The sequence below is a fragment of the Gracilinanus agilis genome, chromosome 3, assembly GCF_016433145.1.
Source record: "Gracilinanus agilis isolate LMUSP501 chromosome 3, AgileGrace, whole genome shotgun sequence".
Taxonomy (NCBI): domain Eukaryota; kingdom Metazoa; phylum Chordata; class Mammalia; order Didelphimorphia; family Didelphidae; genus Gracilinanus; species Gracilinanus agilis.
The window spans coordinates 180680760-180694828 of record NC_058132.1 but is presented as its reverse complement, the minus strand read 5'-3'; the positions used below and the strand labels follow the sequence as shown (position 1 = coordinate 180694828).

The 14069-nt window shown below is 35.0% G+C and overlaps 1 protein-coding gene across 1 annotated transcript in view; it reads left to right on the top strand.

Annotated features, from left to right (window-relative positions):
* The window catches only part of TRPC6 (transient receptor potential cation channel subfamily C member 6), a 138289-nt gene that overhangs the window by 34465 nt on the left and 89755 nt on the right, over positions 1 to 14069 (top strand). The window contains exon 2 of the mRNA XM_044666247.1: positions 12962 to 13736. Coding sequence (XP_044522182.1) covers positions 12962 to 13736 — 775 coding nt within the window. The remainder of the gene's footprint in view (positions 1 to 12961; positions 13737 to 14069) is intronic.

Below are 14069 nucleotides of genomic sequence, written 5' to 3'. Positions count from 1 at the left end.
GCTTCAGAGAGATCAGGGAGAATAAACAGAGAATTAACCGCGGGATCAGGAAATCTGGAAGTCACTGAGAAAAATTTCCTTTGGTTAGAGAGGCAGTGTTGTGCTATGGAAAGAGCAGTGTTTCTTGAAACCAGGGACCCTGATTAAATCCATTATTTGCTTATTATGTCTATGGCCTTTGGCAAGTCATTTAACTGCTTGGGGCCTCAGTTTCCTTATTTATAAAACCAAACATTAGAATGAGATGGTTTCTAAGGTCTTTTCCACCTTCTCATTCTCTCTAGTTACATAAAATAAAGTTTAATCCTTTGTCCACAATATAACATAGCAGATATAAAAAAAAAAAAACTATTTTAAATTTTCTTTTTCAGTGGCAACTACCCAACCTTTCTTCTATTTCTGTTTCTATGATGTAGTTTTTAAGGGCTCACCATCTAATCATCTTCCTATTCTGCCCTTCGGGGGCAGCTAGGTGGCAAAGTGGACAGAGTGCTGGTCTCCGTGATACAGAATTAGACATATTTAAAAAAAAACAAAACCCATGATACAGTGAAGCTATAATAAATGAACTGTGATATAGTGAGGGATGACTTTATATATTTTCTTTCATGTGTATTTATATATATATACATATATATGCATATATATATATATAGTGTTTATGTGAGTGTATATATATATATATATACTATATATATTACTATATACACTATTATACACAACTCACACACACACACACTCTATTATTATGATAGAGTCAGTCTTCATATCCAAGTATTGGGTTTGAATTCTGGCTCTGCCCCTTACTAACTATATAATTATGAGCAAATTATTTAACTTCCCAGAAATTCATCTGTAAAATGACATAGTGGAATGAAGTTCAATCTAAGGTCTCTTACCATTATAAATATATGATTCTATAATCCTGTTAATGTAGTCAAAATTAATATTTACTTTTTTTCATAGCCACATAACATTTGGGTCATATTAAGTTCACAGTTCACCAAAAGACAAGGTCATTCTTATAGGTACTGCTGCCTAGCCCCTTGTCTCTAACAATCTATAGCTTTGAGGCTGTGGGTTGTTTTTTTTTAAACCTATGTTCTGAATTTTTCTCTCCTTTTAGTCTAGTCATTCTAATTCTATTAGATTCAATCCATCATTTCTGCCCATTGAGAATTTTTAGGATCCTGATCCTTTTATTCCAAGTAGTAACAATCCCTCTCTTGCTTTCGCATCATCGGCAAATTTTGTCATACAATTGACTTTGTATTTGTTTGGCAATTATTAGCATTGGTACTAAAAATGAAATCTAGGGAAATGTTCAATATTATTTCCCTGCTCCTCTTCTCTCTATATGCAAATTTAATGGAAGAAATACCGTATCTTGGAGTGCTGCTTTTAATTATTCTTGTGAAATATTTTCAGAGGCATTAATTTTGTTTTAAAATTTAGGATTTTAATAACAGCATCCATCTTCCATATATATATGTACATATATATATATATGGCTCCTTGAATTATAAAATCAAATTGTGTAGAGCATAACAAAAATAATAAACTTGGGCTGAGGGCAAACAGAAACTTCACTGGTAAAATATTATAAGTGTATGTTCAGAAGAAGTCTATAGAAGACAGGCCCAAGTTCCATAACTCAGTGACATTGACCTATTTGAGATGTAGAAAGGAATGTCCTTGAGGCAAACCTTAGCTAATTCATGAATTTTTAACATACAACTTAGAAACTTAGAAACAAATTTTGGAATGAAAGGGGGTTCCTTTAAAATATGGAATGAATCAGGTTGTAAGGGTAATATTAACGTTGCCTCTAACATAAAATATTAGAGAAGTAGAATTCCTTAAGGGATAGAGAGCTAGATGTGGTATCAAGAAGATCTATATTCAAATTATCTCTGACTTACATTGGCTGTGTGATCCTGGATAAATCACATAACTTCTTAAGATATAGAGCGATCTTAAAGACTTAGTGTCAGAGCACTTACTGACTTATACTGGTAGAGGGAGTTTCCTCAACACAGAGTTCCCTCTACCAGTGAACTCACAAGTCTACTCACTATCCTTATCCTTAACATGAAGTGAATCACAAAGTAGGTGCTTTATCAAATGCCTGTTGGCTTCTGCGCCAGGAGTGATTCCCAGACTTATCCTCCCTTCTCACATTCTCACCCCTAGCACATATGCAAAAAATATGGGGAGAGAGAAGAGAAAGAAATTTGATTTCTCTCTTTTTGCCTGTAAAACATCAATATAAACTGCTTTTGAAGTCTCTTTCAAATGGATCTTAAGGCATTAGCCCTCCTCTCCTCAATCTAGTGATCTGAAACAATTACTACAACTACAATAATGAAAGTCATTTCCACTTGTGACCATAATGTCCTAATATAGCTGTGTTTGAACTGGAGCATTTATGTATTTTTTTTTCAGTGACAACTAAAGAGTTATACTGAGTATTTAATCATTGAGCTTAATGTGTACACAAGCAATTACATTTAAGAGAAGTGCATTTTTTTTTCCAAAAAGGAAGTAGATAAAATTACAGCATGTACTCTAGACTCAAGTAATAGAGCATTACCAGTTCATCCTAGCCTCAAACTAATTTACATTGTTGGCTTCTCAGACAGAAATGGATTTTTTCACTTTTACTTTCCTGCTATACAGAGATATAGCAGATCTGTTTCTTCATCATGATAAAAACTGGAAAAATAAGGTAGGTGAAATCTTCTGCTTCTTTTTCTGGGAGAATCAAGAAATTTCTGGGCTCACCAGGACAATTCCTAATTCTCCTATGTCCTAAAAACTATATTTGTAGTGCTTGGGATAGCAACACATTTTTAAACTGTTATGCAGATTGATCTGAGGAGAGAATGGTTAGGGATTGCTTCTTTATAACAGGTAGAAATCTTCTCTAAAGTATTGCTCCTTTCTTTCCCCTAGTTTGGCTATTTGATGCATATCTAAAGCATGAGGATTAAGCTAGATATTTTTTTTTCTGAGGTAATTTCTTGACTGCCTCTGAAATAAATGCAATTTCATTTCAATATATATTTTGATATCTTGTTTTCATTGTGGCAGATTTCTTAGAAAGAATGGATGCAAGAAGGGCATATAATCAACCAACAGTCTTTTGAACCAAACAAATATGTTGGACAACATTTATAATTAATATCTCCTTTCTTCTTATGTTGGGGGAGAGAAGAAAAAGAAATTCTGTTTGTACTTTTATATCTTAGGAACATTCATTCAAACAACTCTTGATGTCTCTTTCAAATGTATTTTAAAACATGAGCCATCCTCTCCCCATTCTAGGTTTGTGTCCAAGTGAAGTTTCTCATTTTCGTACTTGTTCTATTGCCTTTGAGCTTCTCTATATGAAATGTGGTCCAACAATTCCACTTTTTTGGTGTGATGTCAAATAACGTTATTCTTGTTCCTATGGATATTTTATTCATAGAGCACAACTGATTAGAAATAATGAGGATTTGATTATTATATAGTTGAGCCTTTTGTATCAAGAATTGGGTTTAACCCAGTGGGATTGCACGTTGGCTATGGGAGAGGGGTAGGAGGAGGGCAAGGAAAGAACATGAATCATGTAACCATGGGAAAATTTTCTTAACTGATCAATAAAAAAAAAAAAAAGAATTGGTTTAACCTCTGACAGGTACTGACTCTGGGAACCATGAGTAAGTAATTTAACTTTAGAGTGTCCTGAGCAACTAAAAGCTACATCAAGCTACATTCTGCCCAGGTTGATAGAGTTTTAAAACCAGGAGCTCCCTTCATTAATAAAATAACAGAGTTACTCTGAGAGGCAGAAAAAATGTAGTTGTTCTGCCAACATATAGCCACCCTTTAGCCTTAGAATTATCCTATCCCTCAGTCATTGAATTCTTGGCACTTTTGTTTAGGCATTCCAAGTGTTTTAGGAATAATAATTATAATCTCACATTTATATAGTAGTTTTCAGGTTAAAAAGATTTTTTAAATTATATTTTTTTTCAAATTTGAGCCTCATAGTTGTCCTGTGAAATAGGTAGTCTGAGTATATTTATCTAATTTTACACCTAAAGCTTAGTTTCCCTAGCTATAAAATTAGGTTAAAAACATTCTTACTACCTATTTCACAGGGAAGTATCAAATTAGAGTGTGTGTGCATTTAAGCTTAAAATAGGTAAAATGATTTTTAGCCTATACAGTATCATATTAATATGAAAAACTTTATTTGAAGTGATTTGCTCAAAGTTACAGCTAATAGTGGTAAATTTGAGACCTGAACCATGCCTATTGTTTACTCTGCTACTTCTGTATTATTTTTTACTTCTAAAAATTTTTATTATATTTATTTTATATTATTTATGAAAAAGACAAGAGGACCCTTTTGAGAATTATATAACTATATCATGAATTTATCCCACTGTATATTCTTAATATTAATGATATCAATGAGATTCAGATATCAATATCTTAAAATGACAATTTTGACATTTGCAGAGATGTAATGCCCTATTTATAAAGAAGTTTACACTATAATCATATGCTATTAGAATAGCAGTATTAAAACATATTTAAGATTAGTCAGACTCCTAATTAACTCATTTCTTTGAATTTTTATCTAGCATTATTAATTGTTGATGTTAATTTCCAACATAAAAAATTTATTTTATCCAGTATCAATGATACTTATTCAGTATTGGTAATTGCTGATATGTTCAGTTGTTCAGTCATGACAGACTCTTTATTTTTAGCAGCAAAGAGACAGGGTGGTTTACCATTTCCTTCTCCAGTTTTACATAGGAAAGAGTTAAGTGACTTGCCCAGGCTCACAGAGCTAGTAAATGTCTGAAGTTGCATTTGAATTCTAGTCTTTCTGGTCTTCTTGATTCTGGGCCCAGTGCTCTATGCATTGCACCTCATTTGTAGATAAATTTAAAACTTGTAAGGTCTCATTTGATACAAGAACCCTGAGAGATAAGTGAGACTGTTATTATTATCTCCATTTTACAAGTGAGGAATCCACTACAAAAGATTAAGTGACTTGCTGAGAGTCACATAGGTAGTGGAAACAGGAGGGGAGGGTGTAATTCAGCTCTTAAGGACTCCAAGACCAACAGGTCACCCACTGTGTCTCCTAGCTTCTATTAGAAACTAGAGATTCAGAATTAAAGTTATAATTCATTCAGAGTTACTCCATTTGAATATAAATCGAATGTAATGAATTCAGTGTACACATGAAGATTGGGGAATGAACACTTTTTCAATGATAATATAAATCATGATTTATGCTTAAAAAAACTTATTCTTTGCTACATCAGTCTTAGAAGTCATTTCCAAAGATTCATAGACTATTAAAAATTAAAATTAATGTGTAAATTAAATTTAAAAAATTTAAAGAATTGCATTTCTTTGTTAATTAATTTGTTGCAAACATATCAGGTCCTATTTCTAGTCCAAAGATGAATCTTGTTAAATTAAAACTTTAAAATTAAAATAAAAAGAATCCTTAGTTGTTGTTTGGTCCGATACTTTATTTTCTAAATGAAGTAATTGAAATTTAGATACCTGGTCAGGGTCTTCCAGAACAGCAGCTTAGGGAAAATAATAAAGCATACTCATTAGGTTTTTGTTGTTGTGTTTTTTTAATGGACATACTACACTGATCATGCGTGATTTAAATATGATTTAAAAAAAGATGAATGCAAATGATAACAGAAATGTCTATTTTCAAATCTGAGAGTTTTTATGAAAAAATTAATTCAGAGTCACAAATATAAAGCTAGAAGTAACCTCGGATGTTGTCTAGTCTGACATTCTCATTTTTCCTAAGGTAACTGAGAATTGCCCTGTTTATATCAGTGAGTTACCCAAGGTCACACAGATATTAAGCAATATTATAGGCAGGAATGGACTCTGTGTACTGTGGTATAGGAGGCCTCTCCTGACTCCTCTTAATTTGAATGCCTTCTCTCCATTCATTATTGTCTATTATACTGTATGTAGCATTTCTTTACATAGGTGCTTGCCTATTGTCTTCCTCCTAAGATTGGGAGTTCCTCAGGAGCAAATCTTGTCTTTTGCCTTTCTTTGTGTTGCTAATACTTAGCTAAGCTTAGCACATATTTAGCAACTGACTGATTGATTACAGAGTCAGTGCCCTTTCCATTTTGCCACACCCTGGAGAAATTCTCCTGCATCCCTCTCATTCCTCCTATTGATAATTCTCCTTTTCTCCTTCCTTTGATTTCTTTATTTTCTAGAATAACACTCCCCAGCCATCCCCTCCTCAGAAAAGTACCCTCAAGCATGAAAACCTTCTCTCCTCCATGTCCCAATGCCCTCTTATCCTTAAAGTTTCTCATGTTTGCCACAGGATCTGAAAAAGGAAATGAATCTAGTCTGGGAGGAATTGCAAGGCCAGAGAAGTGACCCAGAGGTCAGCTAACACAAAAAAAGAAATGGGAAAAGGGGGAAACTTAAAGGAAAAAGAGCATTTCAAGGAAATCAGTAATAATTAGAAATTGAGAGCTATTGGAAGTTGGGATCCATTTAGAAAGACCACAGGCTTATTCAAGCCCCACCTAAGACAAGGCAGGAGAGGCAGAATAAAAGTAAGAATAGATAAACAAGAACAGAAAAGTCCAGGGATATATTGATTTATTCTCTCTCTCTGTCTCTCTGTCTCTCTGTCTCTGTCTCTGTCTCTGTCTCTCTCTGTCTCTCCTCTGTCTCTCTCTCTCTGTCTCTGTCTCTGTCTCTGTCTCTTTCTGCCTCTCTCTCTCATCTATCTTGTTATCTATCTGTCTATTTCTGTGTCTGTGTGTCTGTCTATTTAAAACACTTACCTTCCATCTTAGAATCAACACTGTGAATTGGTTCCAATGCAGAAAAGCAGTAAGAGCTAAGCAATTGGGGTTAAGTGATTTGCCCAGGGTCACAGAGCTAAGATGTCTCTGAGATCACAATTGAAACCAAATCCTCCCAACTCCAGGTCTGCCTTTTTAGCTACTGAGCCACCTAGCTGCCCTTATATTCCCTTATTAATTAATGTAGTATAAACTTATTATCATATCTTGCAAACTCTGTCTAAAGATGAATCTTGTCCAATTGTACCATCTTGTTGTAAGCCTTTTCAATCATTTTTTCTGACTTATTTTTTTTAACCTTCTGTCTTAGAATCCATACTGAGTATTAGTTCTAAGGCAGAAGAGCACTAAAGACTAGACCATTTGGGGTTAAGTGACTTGCCCAGGGTCATACAGCTAGGAAGTATCAGAAGACAGATTTGAATCCAGGTTCTCCCCAACTCCAGGCCTGGATCTCTATCCACTGAGTCACCCAGGAACCCCTGGCTTCTTAATTAAATTAGTGTTTATCAGTTGTTGCCTTTTTTGGTGTTGTGAAACTATACAAAGATAGCTTCTGAAGACTTCTTAGCTTTTTAAAAGACATTGGTAGTTAATATTGGCTTCCAACAGTATGGACTAAGATGGCAGGAAATTCTTCAGGCTCCAGTGTGTAAATTTAATGGGAATTTCTGTGGAGTTGCAAATTTCTGTTAACATGCATCAGATTGCTTCTTCCAATATTAGTTGGGGGTTTGAGACATTTATGCAGCAAAGAGCTATAGGGAAAGGATTGAATGAACGAAAATAAAATTTCAAAATATTTATTTATATGCCAAGTGGAGATACATATACAAAAGTGAGAAAGTCCCTGCTCTTAAGGAGCTTATATTACAATAGGGAAAGACAATACCAATATAGATCATTGTCTTGATCAGAGTAGCAAAGTCTTTCATAGTTGATTATCATTATAATATCATTGATACTGTATACAATGTTCTCCAGAGTCTGCTCACTTCACTTTGTATCACTTCACATAATCCTCCCAGGTTTTTCTGAAACTATTTTGCTCATCATTTCTTATAGCACCATAGTATCCCATCACAATCATATGCTACGACTTGTTTGGTCATTTCCCCAATTAATGGGCTTCCCTTCAATTTCCAATTCTTTAATGATTTATAGGTGTCTGTTTTCTATCCTGACACTTTGCTGAAGTTGTTCTTTATTTCAGGTAGTTTTTTAGGTAGTTTTCTAAGTATTTCATTACAACATTTTCTAAGAGTGATAACTTTATTTCCTCATTGTCTATTCTTATTCTTTCAATTATTTTCTTTTCTTATTGTTATAGCTAACATTTCTAGTACAACAATGAATGATAGTAGTGATAATGGATGTACTTGTCTCATCCTTGATCTTATTGGGCATGTTACTAGTTTATCTGCATTATAGACAATGCTTGCTTTTTGTTGTAAGTTGATACCACTTATCACCTTAAGAAAGTTCCATTTATTCCTATACTTTCTTGTATTTTAATAGAAATGGGTTTTGTATTTTGCCAAAAATTTTTTATATCTGTTGATATAATCATATTATTTTGTTGTTTTTATTATTGATATGGTCATTTAGGTTTATAGTTTACCTAATTTGAACCAGTCCTGCATTCCTGGGATGAATCCAACCTGTTTATAGTGTATGATATTTGTTATGTATTGCTATAGTTGCCTTCTTAGTATTTTTAAAAAATTTCGTCAATATTCATTAGGAAAATTGTTTGATGGTTTTCTTTCTCCTGTTTTTATTCTCTCAAGTTTATATATTAAAACTACATTTTTGTCATAGAAGGAATTTGGTAGAACACATTTATCTATTATTTTCAAATAGTGTATATAGTATTGTAATGATGTTTTCCTTAAACATTTGGTAGAATTCACTTATACATCCATCTGTTTCTAGGGATTCTTTTCTTATGGAGCTCATTGATTGCTTATTCAATTTCTTTTTCTAAAATATGATCTCTATTTCCTTTTCTATTAATCTGGAGAATTTATATTTTTGTTGATATTCATCCAAAATATTCATCTGTTTTACCTTAGAAGACCATTTTATTGGCATATGATTTGGCGAAATAGCTCCTAACAATTGCTTTAATTTCCTCTTTACTGGTGATGCATAAAACCTTTTCAATTTTGATGCTAGAAATTTGTTTTTTCCTTTCTTCCAAATTAGCCAGTAATTTATTGGTTTTATTGCTTTTTTTCAGTAGGTGGAATTTTAGCTGAGACTAAAAGAAGTCAAGGAAATTAGAGGCTGGCAACAAGGAGAGTTCCATGTATGGGGGATAGGAAAGGAAAATGTCCAGAGTTGGGAAATAGTCTAAAATGAAGAATAGCAAGGAGAACAATGTCACTGGATTGCAGAGAAATTGGGGATGTGAGGAAGGTGTAAGGTTTAAGAAGATTGGAGAGATAGAAAAAAAGAGGAGGTTATGGAGGACTTTTAAAGAAAATGGAGAATCTTATATTTGATCATAGAAGGTAATAGGAAGTATTAGAGTTGATTTAAGAGGGAGATGACATAGACAAGCTTACATTTAAGGAAGATAATTTTGATAGCTGAGTGGAGGATGCACTATACAGCAAAGAGAGATCTGAGACTGGGATACCAACCATAGCAGAATTTTGCAACAGTCTAGGTCAGTGATGGGCAAACTTTTTAAAGAGGGGGCCAAAGGAAAGGAAATGCTCATCTGTCAGTCTGTTTCTAAGGCAACTCTTTCGAAGTTTCATTGTCTTATATCCTACTCATTGTATTCGTCAGATTAAGAATAATGTCTCCTGGCTAGATAGAACATTTCAGGGGGCCGCATCACCCAGGGGCTGTAGTTTGCCCATCACTGGTCTCGGTGGTAAGCTGAGGAGGAGTTGCACCCAAATACTGACAATGTCAGAGGAGAGAAGGAGAGAGAAGTTGATGTGCAGGGATATACTACAGAATTTAATAACTAATGGTATACAAGGCAATAAAAGAGTGAAAAATCAAGAATGACACCACGTTTGCCATTTTGGATAACTAGGATACCATTGCCTTCCACAATAGGGAAGATAGGAAAAGAGGACAGTTTGATAAAAATGATAAAGTGTGTTGAATGTAACAAGACATCTAGTTTATCTGTAGGTAGTGAGAGACTAGAAGTCAGGAGAGAAATTAGAGCTGGCCAAAGAAATCTGAGAAAAATTAACCTAGAGACAATAGTTAAAGCCAGAAGAGATGGTGAGATTACCAAATGAAATAGCAGAGAGAGGGAATAGAAGAGAACAAAAGCTTTGAGAGATATCCATAGTAAACAAGCACAAACTGGATAAAAATTTGGCAAAGGAGACTTAAAGGGAGGTAGAAGATGAACCAGAAGAAAGCAATGTGATGAAAATCTAAAGAGAAGAGCGTATTCAAGAGAAGAGTGACATGGATAGTGTCAAAGATTACAAAGAAGTAAAAAAGTATAGGGTTTGAGGTATTTAAGAAATCATTTGTAACTTTGTTTTCTTAAAATTTTATTTTAATTATCATGCAAAACACACTTCCATATCGGTCACTGTAAGAGCACACTCATACAAAACCAAAACCCCAAACAAAACTATAAATACACTTATGATCCACATACATCCTACTCCAACAGTTCTTTCTCTGGAGGGGGATAGCATTCCCCATCATAAGTCTTTCAGAATTGTTCCTGATCATTGCATTGCTGAGAGTAGTCATTGGTAATTTTGTAGAGAGTTGTTTCAGTTGATTGATGAGGTCAGGAGCCAGACTACAGAGTTTAGAAGGGAGAAGAAAAGCATAGATCATAGACAATATTCTTTAACAATCTAGACAGAAAAAGAAGCAATGTAGGACAACAGCTAGCAGTGATAGATGGATTAAGTGAAATTTTTTTGAGGATAGGAGTAGATATGAGTATGTTTGGAGGCAAGGAAGCAAGCAATAGAAAAAGAAATGAAAGATAAATGAGAGTGAGTATGACAGAAAAGACGTTTTGATGATGAAGTCAAGATAGAATAGGATGACTTATACCTGTAGAAGATTTAACTTTGGCAAGAAGGGGTACCTCTTCATAGGAAATGAATATGAAGGAAAAGAAAGTGAAAGAAAACATCATAATGGTATGTATGAGATGAGAAGGGCAAAGAGGAAACTCACATTGAATGACCCCAATTTTGTGTGAAGTATGTGCCATGGTTCTCAGCTGAGAAAACAAGGGGTAGGAAGGTTGTATGAGGCATGAGGTAGAAAGAAAATATTTGGAAGTCACCCTGGTGAATGGGATGGTGATTTAATTAGGCAAAAGAACTGCCTACAATGATAGCCCAGTTGAGATGTTACCTAAATTTGTAGTGGATCCAATTAGCATAGTTTTGTGATATAGAAAGGATATGAAAGAGAAAACACTTGTTTTCCCCCCATCTTCTCAAGAAGGCAGAACTAGAAGGAATGGATCATATTAATAAAAGTGAAAATTGTGGTTTTATAAAAAAAACCACTTTCTAATGATATGAACTGTACAAATGAAAATTGGGATGCCTTTAAAGAAGGTGATTTTTTTTCCTCATTGGAGGTTTCCAGATAAGTACTGGGTCACCATTTGTCAGATGATATTTTAGAAGAATCCTTTTACATATAATGGATTATATTAAATGTCTCCTGGGGTTCATAAAAACATGGAAATTCTGTTATTACATAATAATTCCTAGCACATAATTTGGTTGTTGTTATTCAGTTTGTTGTTTCTGACTGTGACCTCACTTGGTCACAAAAGGCTAGATAGCACATTGGATAGAGAACCAGGTCTGGAATCAGGAAGACATGAGTTCAAATCTGGCCTCAGACATTCCTTAGCTGTGTGACCCTGGGCAAGTCACTTAAACCTATTTACTTCAGGTTTCTCATGAGTAAAATAATCTGGAAAAAGAACTGAAAAGTCACTCCATTGTCTTTGCCAAGAAAACCCCAACTGCTGAATTTGAAAGGGTCTTGAAGAGAATATATGTAAAGTTCTTTGCAAATTTTAAATCATGATAAAAATGTAATATTTATAAACACTCAAATAAATTTGTAATATGACCAATTTGATTATTCCCCCTAACCGTGTGCCATGTAAATGGTTCAAGAATAACTACTCTTTCTGTGACTTCTGGCTCTGCCTTCTAAGTTTGTTTCATGCAACTTGCTAGAGGCCCTCCACTTCTAAGTTCATCATAGCTGTTCCATGTAAAATGCTACAGGTCCTTTTCCCTTTGTCCTGACATTATCAAAATACCAGTGAAGCCCCCAGGCAATCTGTCCCTTTTACCATGAGATCATTGCTTTCTTTTTCTGTCATACAATTCTTTGCTAACATTTTCACTCTGGCTTTTCTTTGTAGTTCTTTATATATTGTTGCAGCCTTTTTGTACACATAATACCCATCTTAAATATCCTCATAATCTGTAGAGGTGAGTTGTGATGCCATTTTCATTAGAAATAATATTCATGGGAGCAGGTAATTGGCTTAGTAGACTGAGAACCAAGCCTAGAGATGGGGGATCCTGGGTTCAAATATAGCCTCAGAGATTCCTAGCTCTGTGACCCTGGCAAAGTCACTTAACTCTCACTGCCTAGTCCTTACCACTCTAAAACTAAGGGTTTTAAAAATAAATTTTAATACTTTTAATGAATTAGAAAATGGACATTAATAAAACAATAATTTAGCAATAATACATATTATATGCTGATATGTACAATGTGTGTATGTCTGACTTTATTAGAAAAGGATATATTTAGCTTATCTAATCCACCTTCTCTCCCACATAATCTATAAATGTGGGTTTTGATGGTTATTTTCAACTTAGTTCTATTTTATATTAACAAAGTGCATCAAAGGAAATTCTCTGCAATCCATTAACAAATCAGTGCATTTTTATTTAATAATAGATTTAAACCAGATATAATGATCTAGTTGTCTAAAATATTTTAGGATTGCATTAGATGAGATCCAGATCATAGGGCACACTAAAATGCACATAATTTTATTTGTTCACAATTTTTCTCTTTTGATGCAGTCGGGGCAATGACAACAGACTGGCCCACCGTCGACAGACCATCCTCCGAGAGAAGGGGAGAAGGTTAGCCAATCGAGGGCCAGCATATATGTTCAATGATCACTCAACAAGCTTGTCCATTGAGGAGGAACGCTTTTTAGATGCGGCAGAGTACGGCAACATTCCTGTAGTGCGAAAGATGCTAGAAGAATGCCTCTCACTTAACGTGAACTGTGTGGATTACATGGGCCAGAATGCTTTGCAGCTGGCTGTAGCCAACGAGCATCTGGAAATTACTGAACTTTTGCTTAAGAAAGAAAATCTGTCCCGAGTTGGGGATGCCTTGCTCCTGGCCATTAGCAAAGGTTATGTTCGAATTGTTGAAGCAATCCTAAACCATCCTGCTTTTGCTGAGGGCAAGAGGCTGGCAACAAGCCCCAGCCAGTCAGAACTCCAGCAAGATGACTTTTATGCCTACGACGAAGATGGAACCCGCTTCTCTCATGATGTGACCCCCATCATTCTGGCTGCCCATTGCCAGGAGTATGAGATTGTGCACACCCTTTTGAGGAAAGGAGCCCGGATTGAAAGGCCTCATGACTATTTCTGCAAGTGTAGTGAATGCAATCAGAAGCAGAAACATGACTCTTTCAGTCACTCGAGATCCAGAATCAATGCCTACAGGGGTCTGGCAAGCCCTGCCTATTTGTCACTGTCTAGTGAAGATCCTGTCATGACGGCCCTAGAGCTTAGCAATGAGCTGGCAGTGCTGGCCAACATTGAGAAGGAATTTAAGGTAGGTACATCATCAGCAGGTGAGAAAAAGCTAATGAGCACCTGCTGTATCCTTTCCCCTCTGCTAATAAGTGTGTGGGGTTAAGAACTACTTCCTACTTTGGGTTATTAGTTGTTGGACTCCTAAGCCACACAGCCATTTATGGCAAGCCCGGACATCCACCCCAGCCCCATTCTGATAGCTTCTCTATGGAGAAATATGGATTTTTTGGGGCCAAGTCACTGGTTTGTACTTTATTTTTGATAGAATAAAAAGCCTCCTAGGATCATAGAATCATAGATTTAGAGTTATAAGGGACTTTAGAAGCCAACAAAATCAACTCTTTTTATTTTA